We start from the raw sequence: 21,008 nt of genomic DNA on the forward strand, positions 1-21,008 counted from the left end.
GCCAGGGATAAAATAGAGCCGTGGCAGGTAAAGTAACTCTGTGGCTTTACTAAGCTAACAAAAACACCTGTAGCCTGCAACTATGTGGCTTTACTAAGCTAACAAATAACACCTGTAGCCTGTAACTATGTGGCTTTACTAAGCTAACAAAAACACCTGTAGCCTGCAACTATGTGGCTTTACTAAGCTAACAAAAACACCTGTAGCCTGCAACTATGTGGCTTTACTAAGCTAACAAATAACCCCTGTAGCCTGTAACTATGTGGCTTTACTAAGCTAACAAATAACACCTGTAGCCTGTAACTATGTGGCTTTACTAAGCTAACAAAAACACCTGTAGCCTGCAACTATGTGGCTTTACTAAGCTAACAAATAACACCTGTAACCTGTAACTATGTGGCTTTACTAAGCTAACAAATAACACCTGTAGCCTGTAACTATGTGGCTTTACTAAGCTAACAAATAACACCTGTAACCTGTAACTATGTGGCTTTACTAAGCTAACAAATAACACCTGTAGCCTGTAACTATGTGGCTTTAATAAGCTAACAATTAACACCTGTTGACTATGACACGAGATCGGGTAGAGAACGTAAGACTGTGTTAAAAAAAATACCACTGTGCCTCCCGAGTAACGCAGTGGCCTAAGGCACTGCATTGCAGTTGCTAGATGTGCCAATAGAAATTCTGGGTTTGAGTCCTGGCTCTGTCTCGGCCGGCCAGGACCGGGAAACCCATGGGACGGCGTACAATTGGCCCAGAATTGTTTGGGTTAAGGGAGGGTTTTGCTGGCAGGTATGTCCTTGTCCCATCGCGCTCTAGAGACTCCTATGCCAGGCCGGGCGCATGCACGCTGACACGGTCGCCAGGTGTACTGTATTTCCTCCGACACATTGGTGTGGCTGGCTTCTGGGTTAAGTGAGCAGTGTGTCAAGAAGCAGTGCAATTTGGTTAGGGGAGGATGCATTGCTCTCAACCTTCGCCTCTCCCGAGTCCGTACGGGAATTGCAGCGATGAGACAAGGACTGTAACTACCAATTAGATACAACGAAATTGGGGCGGGAAAAAAGGGGTAAAAGGCTAAAAAATCAACACCCCTCATTTTATTTCCTTCCTCCAGGTGTTACATTACCTGACCCAGGTGAATTTCACCACTAAGCATGGTGAGAGGGTGTTCTTTGATGATCAGGGGGACCCATCGGCACGCTACGCCCTGGTCAACTGGCAGATGGATAGCACAGGGTACATCGTGTTTGAGACCATCGGCTACTATGATGCCTCACAACCAGAGGGCCAGAGGTTTGAGATGAAGGAAGGTGTGAGTGCTGTCTGGGCAGACAATCAGCCTGAGGTGAAGATTTGTTGGGGGGAAACATCTATTAATCATTCAACACATCTGTGATTGTGTTCCTTTAAGAGTTTTGCATTAAAGTATACTGTGAACTTGTTTAAATATGAGCAGCGTAAAGGGTATCTGTGTGTTCCAGGTACCCAGGTCTATCTGTAGTGAGAGCTGTCTGCCAGGGACACGCCGAGCCTTCGTTAAGGGGAAACCTGTCTGTTGCTTTGACTGCATCGCCTGTGCAGACGGGGAGTTCAGCAACACCACAAGTGAGACCTCAGGACTCGTAGCCTTTACGCTAGCCTTCATCCTGTTCATTTTGGGAAAAATCTCAGCCAGCACTTTACTGGTCTATCTAAAGATGTACTCGCTGTACATAATGAAACTGTTTATGCTTTCAGATGCAGTGACATGTACAACATGCCCCCCCGAGTACAAGTCAAATGAAGAGAGGAATAACTGTCATTTGAAAGGCATTGAATACCTCACCTTCAAGGAACTCATGGGTATACTGCTGGTAGCCTTCTCTGTGTTTGGTGGGTGTCTGACAATGACAATAGCACTGATATTCTTCAACTACAGAAAGACCCCCATCGTCAGGGCCAACAACTCTGAGCTGAGCTTCCTGCTGCTCTTCTCCTTGACTCTGTGTTTTCTGTGTTCTCTTACTTTCATTGGCCGGCCCTCTGAGTGGTCCTGTATGCTGCGTCACACAGCGTTTGGGATCACCTTCGTCCTTTGCATCTCTTGTGTTCTGGGGAAAACAATAGTGGTGTTGATGGCCTTCAGGGCTACACTTCCAGCCAGTAATGTCATGAAATGGTTTGGTCCTCCACAGCAGAGACTCAGTGTTCTGGCTTTCACTCTCATACAGGTCCTGATCTGTGCTCTTTGGTTAACAGTCTCCCCTCCTTTCCCCTACAACAATATGAAGACATATAAGGACAAGATCATTCTAGAGTGTGATGTGGGTTCAGCTATAGGTTTCTGGGCTGTGTTGGGCTATATAGGACTCCTGTCTCTCTTGTGCTTTGTGCTGGCTTTTCTGGCTCGGAAGCTGCCTGATAACTTCAATGAGGCCAAATTCATCACCTTCAGCATGCTCATATTCTGTGCAGTCTGGATCACCTTTATCCCAGCTTATGTCAGCACTCCTGGGAAGTTCACTGTAGCTGTGGAAATATTTGCTATTCTGGCGTCTAGTTATGGAATGCTCTTTTGTATATTTCTCCCCAAATGCTACATAATTTTATGTAAACCAGAGAAAAACACCAAAAAACATTTGATGGGTAAAACGTCATCAAAAACACTTTGACTTTGTTACTTTGATGTTAGATGATATTGTTTATAAAGTATTTGTTTAATGTAATGTTTTTAGATAATACATTTCATCTCATATCTTTATATCCTTATCTGTGTAATATGCAAGATACTATGGCTGATAATGGTTTCTCTGCTAACTTCTCAGAGATTTCTTCTCAACTGTGATAATAACCATTGAAACTCAGTTAAACTAATAAAATGTTTAAATCACTTCTGCCAGTTATTTTAAAAGGTAAAACCACTACACCAAAACAATGAACTGCATATTTTTGTCAACACTTAATTTTAAGGGGTCCTTATGTGTAATTACGCTGTAACAAGTAATGTGGTTAATTGTATAGTTACACTGAAATAACCCTATTTAACTGGTGATAACTGCAGTTTGTAATTACAGAGGTATATTTAATAAAGTGTATTTCATATTACAAATGGGCAAGTTTCCCTTTAATTGACCAATTAGTGTGTAGTTTCTTCTCAGCTGCATCCTATTCAGTAATAATTGTCACAATGTTGTAATATCTTGTGGACAAATGCGCTGGGTGTCCGAGATTACAAATGTTGAAGGATCAATAGGCTTTCTTTCTCGAGTTAAAATAAAGTGTATTTCTATTTAATGACTTATTACTCATTACCCAGTGAAAATACCTACAAAAGATGAGCTTCTACTTCAGACAACTTTATTGAAACATGTCAAAAATACCTTACATTTAAAAAAAAATAATAGTGATGTTTAATTAGATTTTAAACATGGATACAGTTGAAGTCGGAAGTTTACATACACCTTAGCTGAATAAATTTAAATTCAGTTTTTCACAATTCCTGACACTTAATCCTACTAATTCCCTGCCTTAGGGTCAGTTAGGATCACCACTTTAGTTTGAGAATGTGAAATGTCAGACTAATAGTAGAGAGAATTATTTATTTCAGCTTTAATTTCTTTCATAACATTCCCAGTGGTTCAGAAGTGTGCATACACTCAATTAGTAGTTGGTAGCATTGCCTATAAATTATTTAACTTGGGTCAAACGTTTCAGGTAGCCTTCCACTGTAAGGTTTGCGGAACTGGTGGCAGTGAAGTCAGACGCAGGAGAGCAGAAATATCCTGGAAGGATATTGAGGCTAGGTAACACGGTCACCACCGATAAATCCATGAAAATCTAAAATTTCAATAAGCATTTCTCTACAGCTGGCCATGCCTTCCTCCTGGCTACAACCAACCCCGGGCCACAGCTCCGCCCACCTGCAGCTACTCGCCCAAGCCTCCCCAGCTTCTCCTTCACCCAAATCCAGATAGAAGATGTTCTGAAAGAGCTGCAAAACCTGGACTAGAACAAATTAGCTAGGCTAGACAATCTGGACCCTCTCTTTCAAAAACTATCTGCCACCATTGTTGCAACCCCTATTACCAGCTTGTGCAACCTCTCTTTCGTATCGTCCGAGTTCCCTAAAGATTGGAAAGCTGCCGCGGTCATCCCCCTCTTCAAAGGGGGTGACACCCTAGACCCAAACTGTTACAGACCTATATCCATCCTGTCCTGCCTATCTAAGGTCTTTTAAAGCCAAGTTAATAAACAGATCACTGACCATTTAGAATCCCACCTTACCTTCTCGGCTGTGCAATCTGGTTTCCGAGCCGATCATGGGTGCACCTCCGCCACGCTCAAGGTACTAAACGATATATTAACTGCCATCGATAAAAGACAGAACTGTGCAGCCATTTTCATCGACCTGGCCAAGGCTTTCGACTCTGTCAATCACCAAATTCTAGTCTGCAGAATCAATATCCTTGGTTTTTCTAATGACTGCCTTGCCTGGTTCACCAACTGTCCGGACCTCTGGCAGTCTCTATTGGGGTACCACAGGATTCAATTCTCAGGCCAACTCTTTTCTCTATATATATCAATGATGTCGCTCTTGCTGCAGGAGATTCCCTGATCCACCTCTACGCAGACGACACCATTCTGTATACTTCTGGCCCTTCCTTGGACAATGTGCTAACTAACCTCCAAACGAGCTTCAATGCCATACAACACTCCTTTCGTGGCCTCCAACTGCTTTTAAAAGGTAGTAAAACCAAATGCATGCTTTTCAACCGTTCGCTGCCCGCACCCGCCCGCCTGACTAGCATCACCACCCTGGACGGTTCCGACCTAGAATATGTGGATAACTATAAATACCTAGGTGTCTGGTTAGACTGTAAACTCTCCTTCCAGACTCATATTAAACATCTCCAATCCGAATCGGCTTTCTATTTCGCAACAAAGCCAAACTTACCCCAGTAAAACTGACTATGCTACAGATCCTCGACTTCGGCGATGACAACAAAATAGCTTCCAATACTCTACTCAGCAAACTGGATGCAGTCTATCACAGTGCAATCCGTTTTGTTACCAAATCACCTTATACAACCCACCACTGCGACCTGTATGCTCTAGTCGGCTGGCCCTCGCTAAATAGTCTTCGCCAGACCCACTGGCTCCAGGTCATCTATAAGTCTATGCTAGGTATAGCTCTGCCTTATCTCAGTTCACTGGTCACGATAACCATAGCACACGTTCCAGCAGGTATATCTCACTGATCATCCCCGAAGCCAGCACCCCATTTGGCCGCCTTTCCTTCCAGTTCTCTGCTGCCAGTGACTTGAACGAATTGCAAAAATCGCTGAAGTTGGAAATCACCAACTTTAAACATCAGCTATCTGAGCAGCTAACGGATCGCTGCAGCTGTACATAGTGTTACGGCTCTCTTCTATCTCCTCCTCTGACGAAGAGGTAGAACAAGGATCGGACCAAAATGCAGCGTGATGATGATTCATGATATATTTTAATGAAGGAAAACCTATACATACAGAAACTACAAAACTAACGAAATGAAATAATGAAAACCGAAACAGCCCTATCTGGTGCAAACACAACGACAGGAACAATCACCCACGAAAACACTCACAGAATATGGCTGCCTAAATATGGTTCCCAATCAGAGACAACGATAATCACCTGACTCTGATTGAGAACCGCCTCAGGCAGCCATAGACTACGTAGACACCCCACAAAACCCCTAAGACAAAAACACACCACAATAACCCATGTCACACCCTGGCCTGACCAAATAATTAAAGAAAACACAAAATACTAAGACCAAGGCGTGACACATAGTCCATCTGTAAATAGCCCACACCATCTACCTACCTCATCCCACATACTGTTTAAATGTACTTTTCTGCTCTTTTGCACACCAGTATCTCTATTTCCACATCATCATCTGTTCATTTATCACTCCATTGTTAATCTGCTAAATTGTAATTATTCGCTCCTATGGCCTATTTATTGCCTTACCTCCTCATGCCTTTTGCACACACTGTATATAGACTTTCTTTTTTCTACTGTGTCATTGACTTGTTTATTATGTTATTGGCTTGTTTATTGTTTACTCCATATGTAACTCTGTGTTGTTGTCTTTGTCATACTGCTTTGCTTTATCTTGGCCAGGTCGCAGTTGTAAATGAGAACTTGTTCTCAACTAGCCTACCTGGTTAACCTCTCTAGGGTACGTGGGACGCTAGAGTCCCATCTGGCCAACATCCAGTGAGATTGCAGAGCGCCATATTCAAATACAGAAATGCTCATTATAAAAATTCAGAAAACAAAACATATTTTACATAGGTTTAAAGATTAACTTCTTGTTAAACCAACCACAGTGTCATATTTATTAAATGCTTTTCGGCGAAAGCATACCTAGACCAGAACATACCTAGCCGCCGAACATAGCCCAGTTGACAAATTATTACAAACAGCAAAAAGCCAAGCAGAAGCGTTACAAAACTCAGAAATAGAGATAAAATTAACCCCTTACCTTTGATGATCTTCATATGGTGGCAATCAGAAGACATTCATTTACTCAATAAATGTTCCTTTTGTTTGATGAAGTCTCTTTATATCCAAAAACCTCCGTTTTGTTAGCACGTTTTCTTCAGTAATCCACAGGCTCAAACGCAGTCAAAACAATCAGACAAAAAAATCCAAATTGTATCCGTAAAGTTCATTAAACATGTAAAACAATGTTTATATTCAATCCTCAGGTTGTTTTTTAGCCTACATTATCTATAATATTTCAACCAGACAATAACGTGTTCAATATAAAAGGTAAACAAGAAATGCACATGCGCCTGAAAAAGCTCTGCGACACGGTGAGGGTCCACTCGTTCAGACTGGTCTTACTCACTCATTTATAAGAATACAAGCCTGAAACGATTACTAAAGACTGTTGACATCTAGTGGTACATAGGAACTACAAATTCAATGGATACTGTAATGGCATTGAATAGAAAACTACAAAACCCCCCCAAAAAACTACTTCCTGAATGGATTTTTCTCAGGTTTTTGCCTGCTAAATCAGTTCTGTTATACTCACAGACACTATTATAACAGTTTCGGAAACTTTAGAGTGTTGTCTATCCAAATCTACCATCTATATGCATATCACATCTTCTGGGCCCGAGTAGCAGGCCCGTTTAATTTGGGCATGCTTTTCATCCAAAATTCCGAATGATGCCCCCTACCCTAGAGAAGTTAAATAAACCTCTCAGGGATATGTGGGATGGTAGTGTCCCACCTCGCCAGCAGCCAGTGAAATTGCAGGGCGCCAAATTCAAAACAACAGAAATCCCATAATTAAAAGTCCTCAAACATAGAAGTATTTTACACCAAACTCATTGTAAATCCAGCCACAGTATCCAATTTCAAAAAGGCTTTACGACGACAGCATGGCAAGCAATTATGTTAGGTCACTACCTAGTCACAGAAAAACACAGCCATTTTTCCAGCCAAAGAGAGGAGTCACAAAAAGCACAAATAGAGATAAAATTCATCACTAACCTTTGATGATCTTCATCAGATGACACTCATAGGACTTCATGTTACACAATACATATATGTTTTGTTTGATAAAGTACATATTTATATCCAAAAATCTCAGTTTACATTGGCGGATTACGTTCAGTAATGTTTTGTTTCCAAAACATCCGGTGATTTTGCAGAGAGCCAGATCAATTTACAGAAAAACTCATTATAAATGTTGATGAAAATACAAGTGTTATGCATGGAAGTTTAGATAAACATCTCCTTAATGCAACCTCTGTGTCTGATTTCAAAAAAGCTGTACCGAAAAAGCACACCATGCAATAATCTGAGTACGGCACTCAGACAACAAAACAAGCCATACAGATATCCGCCATGTTGTGGAGTCAACAGAAGTCAGAAATAGCATTATAAATATTCACTTACCTTTGATGATCTTCATCAGAATGCACACCCATGAATCCCAGTTTCACAATAAATGTTTGATTTGTTTGAAAAAGTCATTTATGTCCAAATACCTCCTTTTTGTTTGCGTGTTTAGTACACAATACAAACTCACGAGGCTCGGGCAAGTCCAGGCGAAAGTTCAGACAAAAAGTCATATTATAGTTCGTAGAAACATGTCAAACGATGTACAGAATCAATATGTAGGATGTTTATAACATAAATCTTCAATCATGTTCCCACCGGAGAATTCCTTTGTCTGTAGAAATGTGATGGAACGCAGGTCGCTCCCGCGCATGATCAGCTCATGGTACTCTGGCAGTGACCTGACTCAATCAGCCCCTTATTCCCCCCTCCTTCACAGTAGAAGCATCAAACAAGGTTCTAAAGACTGTTGACATGTAGTGGAAGCCTTTGGAAGTGCAACATATCACCCCATAGACACTGTATATTCGATAGGCAATGACTTGAAAAACAACAAACCTCATATTTCCCACTTCCTGGTTGGATTTTTTCTCAGGTTTTTGCCTGCCGTATGAGTTCTGTTATACTGACAGACATCATTCAAGCAGTTTTAGAAACGTCAGAGTTTCATGCATAATAATATGCATATATTAGCAACTGGGCCTGAGTAGCAGGCAGTTTACTCTGGGCACCTTATTCATCCAAGCTACTCAATACTGCCCCCAGTCCCAAATAAGTTAAATAAAGGTGAATATTTTTTATTTTTTTTAATTAAAAATTCATAACAAAAACCAAGCCATGAAGTCGAAGGCATTATACATTGAGCTCTGAGACAGGATTGTGTCGAGGCACGGATATAGGGAAGGGCACCAAAACATTTCTGCAGCATTGAAGGTCCCCAATAACACAGTGACCTCCATCATTCTTAAATTTAAGAAGTTTTGAACCACCAAGACTCTTCCTAGAGCTGGCCTCCTGGCCAAACTGAGCAATCGTGGGAGAAGGGCCTTGGTCAGAGAGGTGACTAAGAACCTGATGGTCACTACGACAGAGCTCCAGAGTTCCTCTGTGGAGATTGGTGAACCTTCCAGAAGGACAATCATCTTTGCAGCACTCCACCAATCAGGCCTTTATGGTAGATTTGGCAGACGGAAGCCACTCTTCAGTTAAAGGCACATCACAGCCCACTTGGAGTTTGCCAAAAGGCACCTAAAGGGCTTTCAGACCATGAGAAACAAGATTCTCTGGTCTGATGAAACCAAGATTGAACTCTTTGACCTGAAAGCCAGGTGTCAGACTCATGTCGAAGAGGAAACCTGGCACCATCCCTACAGTGAAGCATGGTGGTGGCAGCATCATGCTGTGGGGATGTTTTTCAGCGGCAGGGACTGGGAGACTAGTCACGACTGAGGGAAAGATGAACAGAGCAAAGTACAGAAAGATCCTTGATGTAAACCTGGCCAGAGCACTCAGGACTCCAGACTGGGGCAAAGGTTCACCTTCCAACAGGACAACAACCCTAAGCACACAGTCAATACAACGCAGGAGTGGCTTCGGGACAAGCCTCTAAATGTCCTTGAATGCCCTAACCAGAGCCAGGACTTGAACACAATCGAACATCTCTGAAAATACCTGTGCTGCAATGCTCCCCATCCAATCTGACAGAGCATGAGAGAAGATTCAATGCATTCGGAAAGTATTCAGACCCCTTGACTTTTTCCACATTTTGTTACGTTACATGGAGACCATTAAGTGCGAAAAATATATTGTTACATTTCCTGATCTTTCTCATATCTGTCAGATATAAGACACTTCAGAATAAAATGCCTTTAGATTTTTTTGGGGGGGGACTATCTATTGTTCCATGTAATGAATATGTTATTCAATGCATTTGTATGGGCTACTAGCAGTAAGGCCAAATTCAATGTTTCATCAAATATTTTGGGGGGAATTTTTTTTGATACTTCAAGGGGACTTAAAATTCAAAATCAAATAGCAAAATGATCCTTGGTATGACCTTCTTAAAACATCTCCACACTAAACATGCCAGTAATTTTCCGGTAATCAATACAGTGTTGTTATCATGACACAATGCAGCACCTCCCTCACTGATGCCCAATGGTGCTCGTTCCCTGGTGGAGTGTGACACTGTATAAATATCCGTTTCAGCACTGCCATCCCTTTGTTGGGCACCTGTAATGCCAGCCTAGCATACTACAGAAGCCTAGCAGTGTCAGGTATGCTGTCCACACATAGGTGGCCAGAGCAGGGCTGGGCGATGCTACAGCTGGTTCTGGTGGCTGCTCTATCCAAGGCAGAGCCAGAGGGCCTGGTGATGTGCAGGCGGAGAGGAGGTCCAGAGTACCCACAGCTGGCCAAGGACGGAGACATCATTCTGGGAGGCATCTTCTCATTCCACAGCAGCTGGCAGAACAGAGAGCTGAACTACACACAGAGCCCACCACCTCTGCAGTGCACCAGGTAAACTACTGGCAGGAATAAGGTTGGCATAATATTGAAAATCTGGGAAAATACTATGGGTAAGTTTTAAGAACACCATACATATTAAGAAAACAGCTAATTCCTTATTTTTTTACTATGGTTATCAACAATTATCGGTTTCAATAATGTATCTCTAGAATAATTTCTTTAAAAATATTTTTTTTTTTAAATATTGTGCATTTTTAGTCAGGGAACATTTGAACCCCAAACCCTGACATTAACAACTGTCGTGTTGGAACCAGTCTGAATTTCAGAGCGTTCCAGTTTACCCAGGCTATGCTGTTTGCCATAGAGGAGATCAACAACAGCACATCCCTGTTGCCCGGTGTCTCTCTAGGCTATAAGATCTATGACTCATGTGGTTCCATAGCCAGAGGGGTGAGGGTGGCCCTGGCGCTGGCTAACGGGAACCAGGAGACAGCCACAGAGGGTTCAGGTTGCTCCAGACCAGCCCAGGTTCAGGCCATCATGGGGGAGGACTCCTCCTCACCCAGCATGGCCACTGCTACGGTCCTCGGTCCCTTCCATATCCCGATGGTAGGCAGAGGGCAGGGTTAGGAGTCAAGAGGGTATCAGTGAATTAAGATGTTCTATACATTAACTCAAAACATGCTCATTGGTAGTCATTAAAAACTTTTTGAAAAATGCTTTCCCCCCTAAATAGTAGTATTTGGATGTGTTGTCTATTTTTATACTGTTGATAGATAGTTGTATGTCCTAATTGGTTGTCTATTGTGACTCCTGTACAATTTATTTCTTCAGATCAGCCACTTTGCCACATGTGGGTGTCTGAGTGATAAAGTCAAGTACCCCTCCTTCTTCAGAACCATCCCCAGTGACCGCTACCAGAGCAGAGCCCTGGCCCAGCTGGTCAAGCACTTTGGATGGACTTGGGTGGGCGCCATTCGAACCAACGACGACTATGGAAATAACGGCATGGCCACGTTCATTGAGACGGCAGAGCAGCTGGGGATCTGTCTGGAGTACTCTGTGGCCTTCTTCAGGACAGACCCTGACGAGAAGCTGCAGAGGGTCATAGAGAGCATCAAGACGTCCAAATCCAAGGTCATTGTTGCTTTCCTCTCCTTCCTGGACCTAGACTTGCTGGTGAGGCAATTTGCCCTCCACAATCTGACAGGCTACCAGTGGGTGGGCTCCGAGGGATGGATCATTGACTCCTACATCGCCAGGGTGGATGCCCACCACGTCCTAAACGGAGCCATAGGCCTGTCCATCGCCAAAGCCCATGTCACAGGGCTGGGAGAGTTCATCCTGGACGTGAGGCCGCTTAACTCCGCCGGCATTGACAGCAGCATGTTCACTGAGTTCTGGGAGGCTCTGTTTGACTGTCGCTTCAGGCAGGGTGAGAGCTCAGAGTCCGAGACGGGTCAGTCTCAGCGAGAGTGTACAGGCAGGGAGAATCTGTCTGGGTTGCAGAACATCTTCACTGATCTGTCTCTAATGGCTATCTTTAATAATGTCTATAAAGGTGTTCTGGCTGTGGCCCATGCCCTCCATAATGTTTGGGGCTGTGGGGAGACGTGTGGCAACAAGACACAGCCTGATCCACAGACAGTGAGTTGATAAGCACACATTAGCAAGTGTAACTCAGATTTTCATATGTCAGTCATTTCAGTTCAAACTACAAAAAAAAGCTGGGTTGTGAACATTCCTGCTATGTTAATATTATTACTGTTATTGTTATGTCTCCTTAGATTCTCGAGCACATAAAAAATGTGCGTTTCAAGACAAAGGAAGGGGAGGAGGTGTATTTCAACGAGAAAGGGGACGTTACTGCCAAGTATGACATCATCAACTGGCAGCCGAAAGAGGACGGCAGTGTGGAGTTTGTTACCGTGGGTCTTTACGATGCCTCCCTACCTGCAGACAGGCAACTCACCATCAACAACAGCTCCTTAGTGTGGACACAGAATGCAAAGCTGGTGCGACTAATTGAATGTCAAATACACGCTATGTGTTGCAGGCTATCATTTGTAACTGTACACAGAGTAGTGGATTGTGTCACCATGTTCTCTAATGTAAACCACCAATGCTTATGTTAATTTTTTAAACTTTTTTTTACAGGTGCCTGTGTCAGTGTGCAGTGACAGCTGTCCCCCAGGTACTCGTAAGGCTGTGCAGAAAGGAAAGCCTGTATGCTGTTATGACTGTATCCAATGTGCAGAGGGAGAAATCAGCAATAACACAGGTAGTAACAATCAGTCAACCAGTGATAAGAGAAAAAAAACGACCTACACAGTTGTCATGGAATGAAAAATAGTTTGTGTGTCGTCTTTATAAAACAAATTATATTCCTTTTGTTTTTTTTTATAGATTCTGTCACCTGTGATCAATGTCATCCTGAGTTTTGGACCAATAAGAAGAGGGATATGTGTGAAAAGAAGGAAATAGAATTTCTCTCCTATGAAGAAATCATGGGAGTGTTGCTGACTGCTGTCTCCCTGCTAGGAACATGTTTGACGAGTATTGTGGCATTTATTTTCTTCAGATACAAGAAAACCCCCATCGTCAGGGCCAACAACTCTGAGCTGAGCTTCCTGCTGCTCTTCTCCTTGGCTCTGTGTTTTCTGTGTTCTCTTACTTTCATTGGCCGGCCCTCTGAGTGGTCCTGTATGCTGCGTCACACAGCGTTTGGGATCACCTTCGTCCTCTGCATCTCTTGTGTTCTGGGGAAAACAATAGTGGTGTTGATGGCCTTCAGGGCTACACTTCCAGCCAGCAATGTCATGAAATGGTTTGGTCCTCCACAGCAGAGACTGACTGTAGTGTCCTTCACGTTTGTCCAGGCTTTGATATGCACTCTGTGGTTGGTCCTGTCCCCTCCCTTCCCCATTAAAAACCTCACTACCTACAAGGAAAAGATCATTCTTGAGTGTGATGTGGGTTCAGTTATTGGTTTCTGGGCAGTGTTGGGCTATATAGGACTCCTGTCTCTCTTGTGCTTTGTGCTGGCGTTTCTGGCTCGGAAGCTGCCTGATAACTTCAATGAGGCCAAATTCATCACCTTCAGCATGCTCATATTCTGTGCAGTCTGGATCACCTTCATCCCAGCTTATGTCAGCTCTCCTGGGAAGTTCACTGTAGCTGTGGAGATCTTTGCTATTCTGGCCTCAAGCTTTGGGTTGCTTTTCTGTATATTTGCACCTAAATGTTATATAATTTTAATGAAACCAGAGAAAAACACTAAAAAGATGATGATGGGAAAAATGTCAACAAAATCAGCATGAACACAAATGTTGTTTAGTTTCTCATGATAATGTACTTAATTTTACATTTTAAGTATTTCAGGTTTGAATGTTTAAATGTTGAAAATAAACCATGTATACCTAGAAATTTAATTGGTTGTTTTTTTTTATTATGAACTAAGACCAATTTAATATAGTTTGTTTTTGTTGTCAGAGTATGGCTAAAATGTAGTGAATGAGGTATATAACCTGACTACCATGCTAACCTTCTCAACAACAAGAGAAAGTATCATGCTAACCATCTCAACAACAAGAGAAAGTACCATGCCAGCTTCCCAACAACCAGAGTACCATGCCACCTTCCCAACAACCATAGTACCATGCCACCTTCCCAACAACCAGAGTACCATGCCACCTTCCCAACAACCAGAGTACCATGCCACCTTCCCAACAACCAGAGTACCATGCCACCTTCCCAACAACCAGAGTACCATGCCACCTTCCCAACAACCATAGTACCATGCCACCTTCCCAACAACCAGAGTACCATGCCACCTTCCCAACAACCAGAGAAAGTATCATGCTAACCATCTCAACAACAAGAGAAAGTACCATGCCAGCTTCCCAACAACCAGAGTACCATGCCACCTTCCCAACAACCAGAGTACCATGCCACCTTCCCAACAACCAGAGTACCATGCCAGCTTCCCAACAACCAGAGTACCATGCCACCTTCCCAACAACCAGAGAGAGTACCATGCCACCTTCCCAACAACCATAGTACCATGCCACCTTCCCAACAACCAGAGTACCATGCCACCTTCCCAACAACCAGAGTACCATGCCACCTTCCCAACAACCAGAGTACCATGCCACCTTCCCAACAACCAGAGAGAGTACCATGCCACCTTCCCAACAACCAGAGTACCATGTCACCTTCCCAACAACCACAGAGAGTACCATGTCACCTTCCCAACAACCACAGAGAGTACCATGCCACCTTCCCAACAACCAGAGAGAGTACCATGCCACCTTCCCAACAACCAGAGAATGTACCATGCCAACTTCCCAACAACCAGAGAGAGTACCATGCCAGGTTCCCAACAACCAGAGAATGTACCATGCCACCTTCCCAACAACCAGAGAGAGTACCATGCCAGCTTCCCAACAACCAGAGTACCATGCCACCTTCCCAACAACCAGAGTACCATGCCACCTTCCCAACAACCAGAGTACCATGCCAGCTTCCCAACAACCAGAGTACCATGCCTCCTTCCCAACAACCAGAGAGAGTACCATGCCACCTTCCCAACAACCAGAGTACCATGTCACCTTCCCAACAACCACAGAGAGTACCATGTCACCTTCCCAACAACCACAGAGAGTACCATGCCACCTTCCCAACAACCAGAGAGAGTACCATGCCACCTTCCCAACAACCAGAGAATGTACCATGCCACCTTCCCGACAACCAGAGAGAGTACCATGCCAGGTTCCCAACAACCAGAGAATGTACCATGCCACCTTCCCAACAACCATAGTACCATGCCACCTTCCCAACAACCAGAGTACCATGCCACCTTCCCAACAACCAGAGTACCATGCCACCTTCCCAACAACCAGAGTACCATGCCACCTTCCCAACAACCATAGTACCATGCCAGCTTCCCAACAACCAGAGTACCATGCCACCTTCCCAACAACCAGAGAGAGTACCATGCCACCTTCCCAACAACCAGAGTACCATGTCATCTTCCCAACAACCACAGAGAGTACCATGTCACCTTCCCAACAACCACAGAGAGTACCATGCCACCTTCCCAACAACCAGAGAGAGTACCATGCCACCTTCCCAACAACCAGAGAAAGTACCATGCCAACTTCCCAACAACCAGCGAGAGTACCATGCCAGCTTCCCAACAACCAGAGTACCATGCCACCTTCCCAACAACCAGAGTACCATGCCACCTTCCAAACAACAAGAGTACCATGCCACCTTCCCAACAACCAGAGTACCATGCCACCTTCCCAACAACCATAGTACCATGCCACCTTCCCAACAACAAGAGTACCATGCCACCTTCCCAACAACAAGAGAGAGTACCATGCCACCTTCCCAACAACCAGAGAGAGCACCATGCCACCTTCCCAACAACCACAGAGAGTACCATGCCACCTTCCCAACAACCAGAGAGAGTACCATGCCACCTTCCCAACAACAAGAGAGAGTACCATGCCACCTTCCCAACAACCAGAGAGAGTACCATGCCACCTTCCCAACAACCAGAGAGAGTACCATGCCACCTTCCCAACAACAAGAGTACCATGCCACCTTCCCAACAACAAGAGTACCATGCCACCTTCCCAACAACAAGAGAGAGTACCATGCCACCTTCCCAACAACCAGAGAGAGCACCATGCCACCTTCCCAACAACCACAGAGAGTACCATGCCACCTTCCCAACAACCAGAGAGAGTACCATGCCACCTTCCCAACAGCAAGAGAGAGTACCATGCCACCTTCCCAACAACCAGAGAGAGTACCAAAAACAACTTCCTGATCACAATGAGACAGAATTTCAACGTGTCTTTTATTCCTTGTTTGGTTGAGTGTCCCCTGGTCTCCTGAGACCTTCCTCCTCCAGGAGCCACACCAGGGATGGAGCCATAGCAGCTACCCCTGCTGCAGGGGCGGGGGGCCAGGGGCTATATATGGGCTGAGGCCGGGAGCTGTAGAGTCTAAGAGCCTTGACTGCACTACAGAGCCAGGAGCCATGCCACAGCTGGAGCTGGTCCTGTCGGTGCTGCTGGTGGTGATGGGGGAGGGAGAGCCTGTGTGCAGGCTGCAGAGCAGGGCAGAGCTGCCAGACATGGCCAAGGACGGGGACCTTGTCATCGGAGGCATCTTCTCGTTCCGCACCGAACAAGATGGGGTCATAGACACATTTCAGACAATCCCTAAAATTCGTAGATGCATAAAGTAGGTATATTCATCATATTTATTTGATTCAAACGTTGTTGTTTTTTGTTATTTGAAGTTTAAAGTGTATGAAATCATTTCTAACTACACATTTTTTTAGTTATAATTTCAGAGAATTCCAGTTTGCTCAAACAATGATCTTTGCAATTGAGGAGATCAACAGAAACTATGAAATTCTTCCAGGCATTAAGCTTGGATACAAAATCTACAATCATTGTGGCACTATGGATATACTGAGAGCTGCGATGGCTCTGGTGAATGGACAGAAGAGCATAATCAATGACAACAACTGCACTGAATCGGACACAGTCCAGGCCATCCTTGGGCATTCTGGATCAACACCTACTATCGGAATGGCACAGATGGTTGGGAGGTTTCAAATACCAGTGGTAAGATACAAAATGAACATAAATTGAACAACATAAACTGCCTAGTAAATACAATGTCAGCTTGAAAAAATGACTACTTCACATAGCTTTTAAATCAAATGCACATGTATCTACAGTATAATCTATTCTGTCATATTCAGAAGTGCTGTCATATTCAGAAGTGCTGTCATATTCAGAAGTGCTGTCATATTCAGAAGTGCTGTGATAAAATGTGCTGTCATTTTCAGAAGTGGTGTGATATTTTGTCACTAATGTCACAAACTGTCTTTTGTGACCCTCACTTAAAACAGATCAGCCACTTTGCCACCTGTGGGTGTCTGAGTAACAGAAAGGAGTTCCCTTCCTTCTTCAGAACCATCCCCAGTGACTTCTACCAGAGCAGAGCCTTGGCCCAACTGGTCAAGCACTTTGGCTGGAGCTGGGTGGGGGCTATAAGCAGTGATAATGACTACGGGAATAGAGGCCTAGCCACCTTCATGCTAGCTGCACAGGAGGAGGGAGTGTGTATAGAATACTCTGAGGCATTTGAGCAGACAGGTCCGCGCCATGAGATTCTCAGGATAGTGGAGATTATTAAACAGTCCAGTTCAAAGGTCATCATGGCCTTCATGACCCACAGGGAGATCAAGGTTCTGGTGAGTGAGCTCTACAGGCACAACATCACAGGACTGCAGTGGATTGGCAGCGATGCATGGATCACAGATCCTTCTCTCACTGCCATCGAGGGACACAGCGCCCTGCTGGGCGCCATAGGCTTCACGGTGACCAGGGCTCACATCCCTGGGCTGGGAGAGCATCTGAAGGACGTCCACCCTTCTCACTTCCCCGACAGCATGTTTCTCAGGGATTTCTGGGAGATTGTGTTCGACTGCTCACTCAATATGACTACAGAACCTAAGAGGAAGCCATGCAACGGCTCTGAGAGTTTAAGAGACGTGCAGAACACGTTCACAGATGTGTCCGAGTTCACATTCACTAATAACGTGTATAAGTCTGTGTACGCTGTAGCTCACGCCCTCCACAACCTGTTGACATGTGAGGAGAGCCGAGGACCCTTCTCTAACGGGAGCTGTGCTCAACCCACACGCATACAGCCCTGGCAGGTGAGCAGGAACCAGTCAAGAGAATTCACTAGTTTTCATTGTCACATGTTACGTATCATAAACAAATACACTGGTGAGAGATTATGCGTTTTTTTTCTTCAACTTTTTTAGTAGCTGAACTATTTTTGTCATTTCTTCCCCCCAAAACCACAAAAGGTGTTGTATTACCTTCAAACAGTGAATTTCACAACAGAGGAGGGGGAGAGAGTGTTTTTCAATGGTAATGGAGACTCACCGGCTAGATACGAACTGGTTAACTTACAAACCACTAACCCAGGCACCATGGATGGAGTCACCGTCGGTACCTATGATGCCGCACTGCCAAAAGGCCACCAGTTCATGATGAATAACGTCAGTGTCATATGGAGAGGACGTAGTAAAATGGTGAGGCTCTTAGTCACTCAAACATCTCTCTCTCTCTAGATATATTCTACAGTGAATACAAAACTATCTGTATTCTTCATATTCTAGGTCAAAATACATTTTAGGAACTAAGTGTACACAAGTATATTAAAAACATGATTCTGTCATTACACTGCTTTTGATTGAGTTGTTATGGTTGTTTTAGCTGTTTTCTGTGTATCAGGTGCCTGTGTCAGTGTGCAGTGAAAACTGTAACAGACCCTGCTGGAGTAAAACATGTAACATTTACAGTTAAACCGTGTCTGCTCTCTGTCCCCTAAAGATGCCTGTGTCAGTGTGCAGTGAAAACTGTAACAGACCCTGCTGGAGTAAAACATGTAACATTTACAGTTAAACCGTGTCTGCTCTCTGTCCCCTAAAGATACCTGTGTCAGTGTGCAGTGAGCGCTGTCCCCCAGGCACTCGTAAGGCTGTGCAGAAAGGAAAGCCCGTATGCTGTTTTGACTGTGTGCCATGTTCAGACGGAGAGATCAGCAACGCTACAGGTGATGAGCAAACACACAGCATTACGACTCACTGAAACAGTCACTCAGATATCGACACAGGTCCCTGAGGCTCCTAAAAAAACGAACATTTTAAATGATGTCATATTTCAGACATCGATCTTAGTAATTGCTTTACGATTGTAAAAGTGGAGTCTGACTGTTGTTTTTTTCCATCTAACTTCAGATTCCATCGAATGTATGAGGTGCCAGCTGGAATACTGGTCCAACAAGTACAGAGATTCCTGCCGTCCGAAAGAAGTTGAATTCTTATCTTATGAGGAAATCATGGGGACACTGCTGGCCTTGTTTTCATTGCTAGGGGTGTTTCTTACTGTGATGACATCATTCATTTTCTACTGTTTCAGAGAGACCCCCATCGTCAGGGCCAACAACTCTGAGCTGAGCTTCCTGCTGCTCTTCTCCTTGGCTCTGTGTTTTCTGTGTTCTCTTACTTTCATTGGCCGGCCCTCTGAGTGGTCCTGTATGCTGCGTCACACAGCGTTTGGAATCACCTTCGTTCTCTGCATCTCTTGTGTTCTGGGGAAAACAATAGTGGTGTTGATGGCCTTCAGGGCTACGCTTCCAGCCAGTAATGTCATGAAATGGTTTGGTCCTCCACAGCAGAGACTCAGTGTTCTGGCTTTCACTCTCATACAGGTCCTGATCTGTACTCTTTGGTTAACAGTCTCCCCTCCTTTCCCCTACAAGAATATGAAAACATATCAGGAAAAGATCATTCTAGAGTGTGATGTGGGTTCAGCTATTGGTTTCTGGGCTGTGTTGGGCTATATAGGACTCCTGTCTCTCTTTTGCTTTGTGCTGGCTTTTCTGGCTCGGAAGCTGCCTGATAACTTCAACGAGGCCAAATTCATCACCTTCAGCATGCTCATATTCTGTGCAGTCTGGATCACCTTTATCCCAGCTTATGTCAGCTCTCCTGGGAAGTTCACTGTAGCTGTGGAGATCTTTGCTATTCTGGCCTCTAGTTTTGGTTTACTTTTCTGCATATTTGCTCCTAAATGTTTCATTATTTTGCTGAGGCCAGAGCAAAACACCAAGAAACATATGATGGGGAAAACATCCAATGATATACATCATTAACATATTTTAGAAAATGTTGGGGCCTACTAATTGACATACTGTTTGTCAAATGTTCTGGAGTAAACTGTGAGGACAACAACTGTTGCATGTTTGAACCTTGTTAAAAGAATATAAGTCACTAACTGTTTAGTGCTTTTACTGTTGTGTGTATTCCAATAAATCACAATCAACAAAAACCTTTTGTGAAATAATAGATATTGAAACATGAACATTAGGACATTGTCAAAGATAGACAGACAGACAGACAGACAGACAGACAGACAGACAGACAGACAGACAGACAGACAGACAGACAGACAGACAGACAGACAGACAGACAGACAGACAGACATACAGACAGACAGACAGGTAACCATCTGGTAAAGACAAGCAGTCCCTTTGACACACCCACGTACAGTGAGATGTGTCTCTCCAGGTACAGAGGAGCTGCTGCTAATGCCACAGAGCACAGTCCCGGGGGAGTAAACACCTCAAGGCCCCTAGCTCATCCTTTAACACAACAACAACAGTAGCAGCTTCCCATCCAAAGACACAGTATACTGTAATATACAGATTCTGTAAAATATTGACCACCTTTGCATGATTCGCTATTTCTTCTAAAGTAAATTGAAATGTATGTTTTGGTGTTTACATTTGATTTAAAACTGCACAAGATCAAGAATTTGAAAGAATGAAAAACAATGAAAAAGTCCTAATTAATTTGGTTGGGGGCAATGATAATCCATTACGTTGTAATGTAACTGACCTCTGGTTAGGTGCAAGGTGCCTACAGGGTTAACAATAGTCTTCAATCAATTTTTAAAACAAAAACAGAACATTATGATCCATTGCACTCCATTTTATAGTGCAACGTGCCTCTTTTTTGTCTTTTTTTATTTAAATGTTTTTAA

General features: G+C 43.9%; 3 protein-coding genes across 3 annotated transcripts in view; all 3 read left to right on the top strand.

Annotated features, from left to right (window-relative positions):
* The window catches only part of LOC109878810 (extracellular calcium-sensing receptor-like), a 4,410-nt gene extending 1,319 nt beyond the window's left edge, over positions 1–3,091 (top strand). Inside the window, exons 2-5 of the mRNA XM_031795234.1 lie at positions 1–27; positions 1,121–1,351; positions 1,488–1,611; positions 1,744–3,091. The exon at positions 1–27 is cut by the window's left edge and continues 780 nt beyond it. Coding sequence (XP_031651094.1) covers positions 1–27; positions 1,121–1,351; positions 1,488–1,611; positions 1,744–2,657 — 1,296 coding nt within the window. The 3' untranslated portion in view covers positions 2,658–3,091. The remainder of the gene's footprint in view (positions 28–1,120; positions 1,352–1,487; positions 1,612–1,743) is intronic.
* Positions 3,092–10,128: 7,037 nt separating this feature from the next.
* LOC109878813 (extracellular calcium-sensing receptor-like) lies at positions 10,129–13,786 on the top strand. Its single transcript, XM_031795721.1, has 6 exons — positions 10,129–10,410; positions 10,674–10,968; positions 11,194–12,006; positions 12,147–12,374; positions 12,517–12,640; positions 12,766–13,786. The coding sequence occupies exons 1-6, from the start codon at positions 10,169–10,171 to the stop codon at positions 13,677–13,679; spliced, it is 2,616 nt and encodes an 871-aa protein (XP_031651581.1). The 5' UTR covers positions 10,129–10,168; the 3' UTR covers positions 13,680–13,786.
* Positions 13,787–16,723: 2,937 nt separating this feature from the next.
* On the top strand, positions 16,724–20,294 carry LOC109878814 (extracellular calcium-sensing receptor-like). Its single transcript, XM_031795744.1, has 5 exons — positions 16,724–17,006; positions 17,297–18,109; positions 18,266–18,493; positions 18,894–19,017; positions 19,202–20,294. The coding sequence occupies exons 1-5, from the start codon at positions 16,752–16,754 to the stop codon at positions 20,116–20,118; spliced, it is 2,337 nt and encodes a 778-aa protein (XP_031651604.1). The 5' UTR covers positions 16,724–16,751; the 3' UTR covers positions 20,119–20,294.
* Positions 20,295–21,008: the final 714 nt, after the last annotated feature.

The sequence above is a fragment of the Oncorhynchus kisutch genome, linkage group LG18 (genome assembly GCF_002021735.2).
Source record: "Oncorhynchus kisutch isolate 150728-3 linkage group LG18, Okis_V2, whole genome shotgun sequence".
In the NCBI taxonomy this organism is placed as follows: Eukaryota; Metazoa; Chordata; class Actinopteri; order Salmoniformes; family Salmonidae; genus Oncorhynchus; species Oncorhynchus kisutch.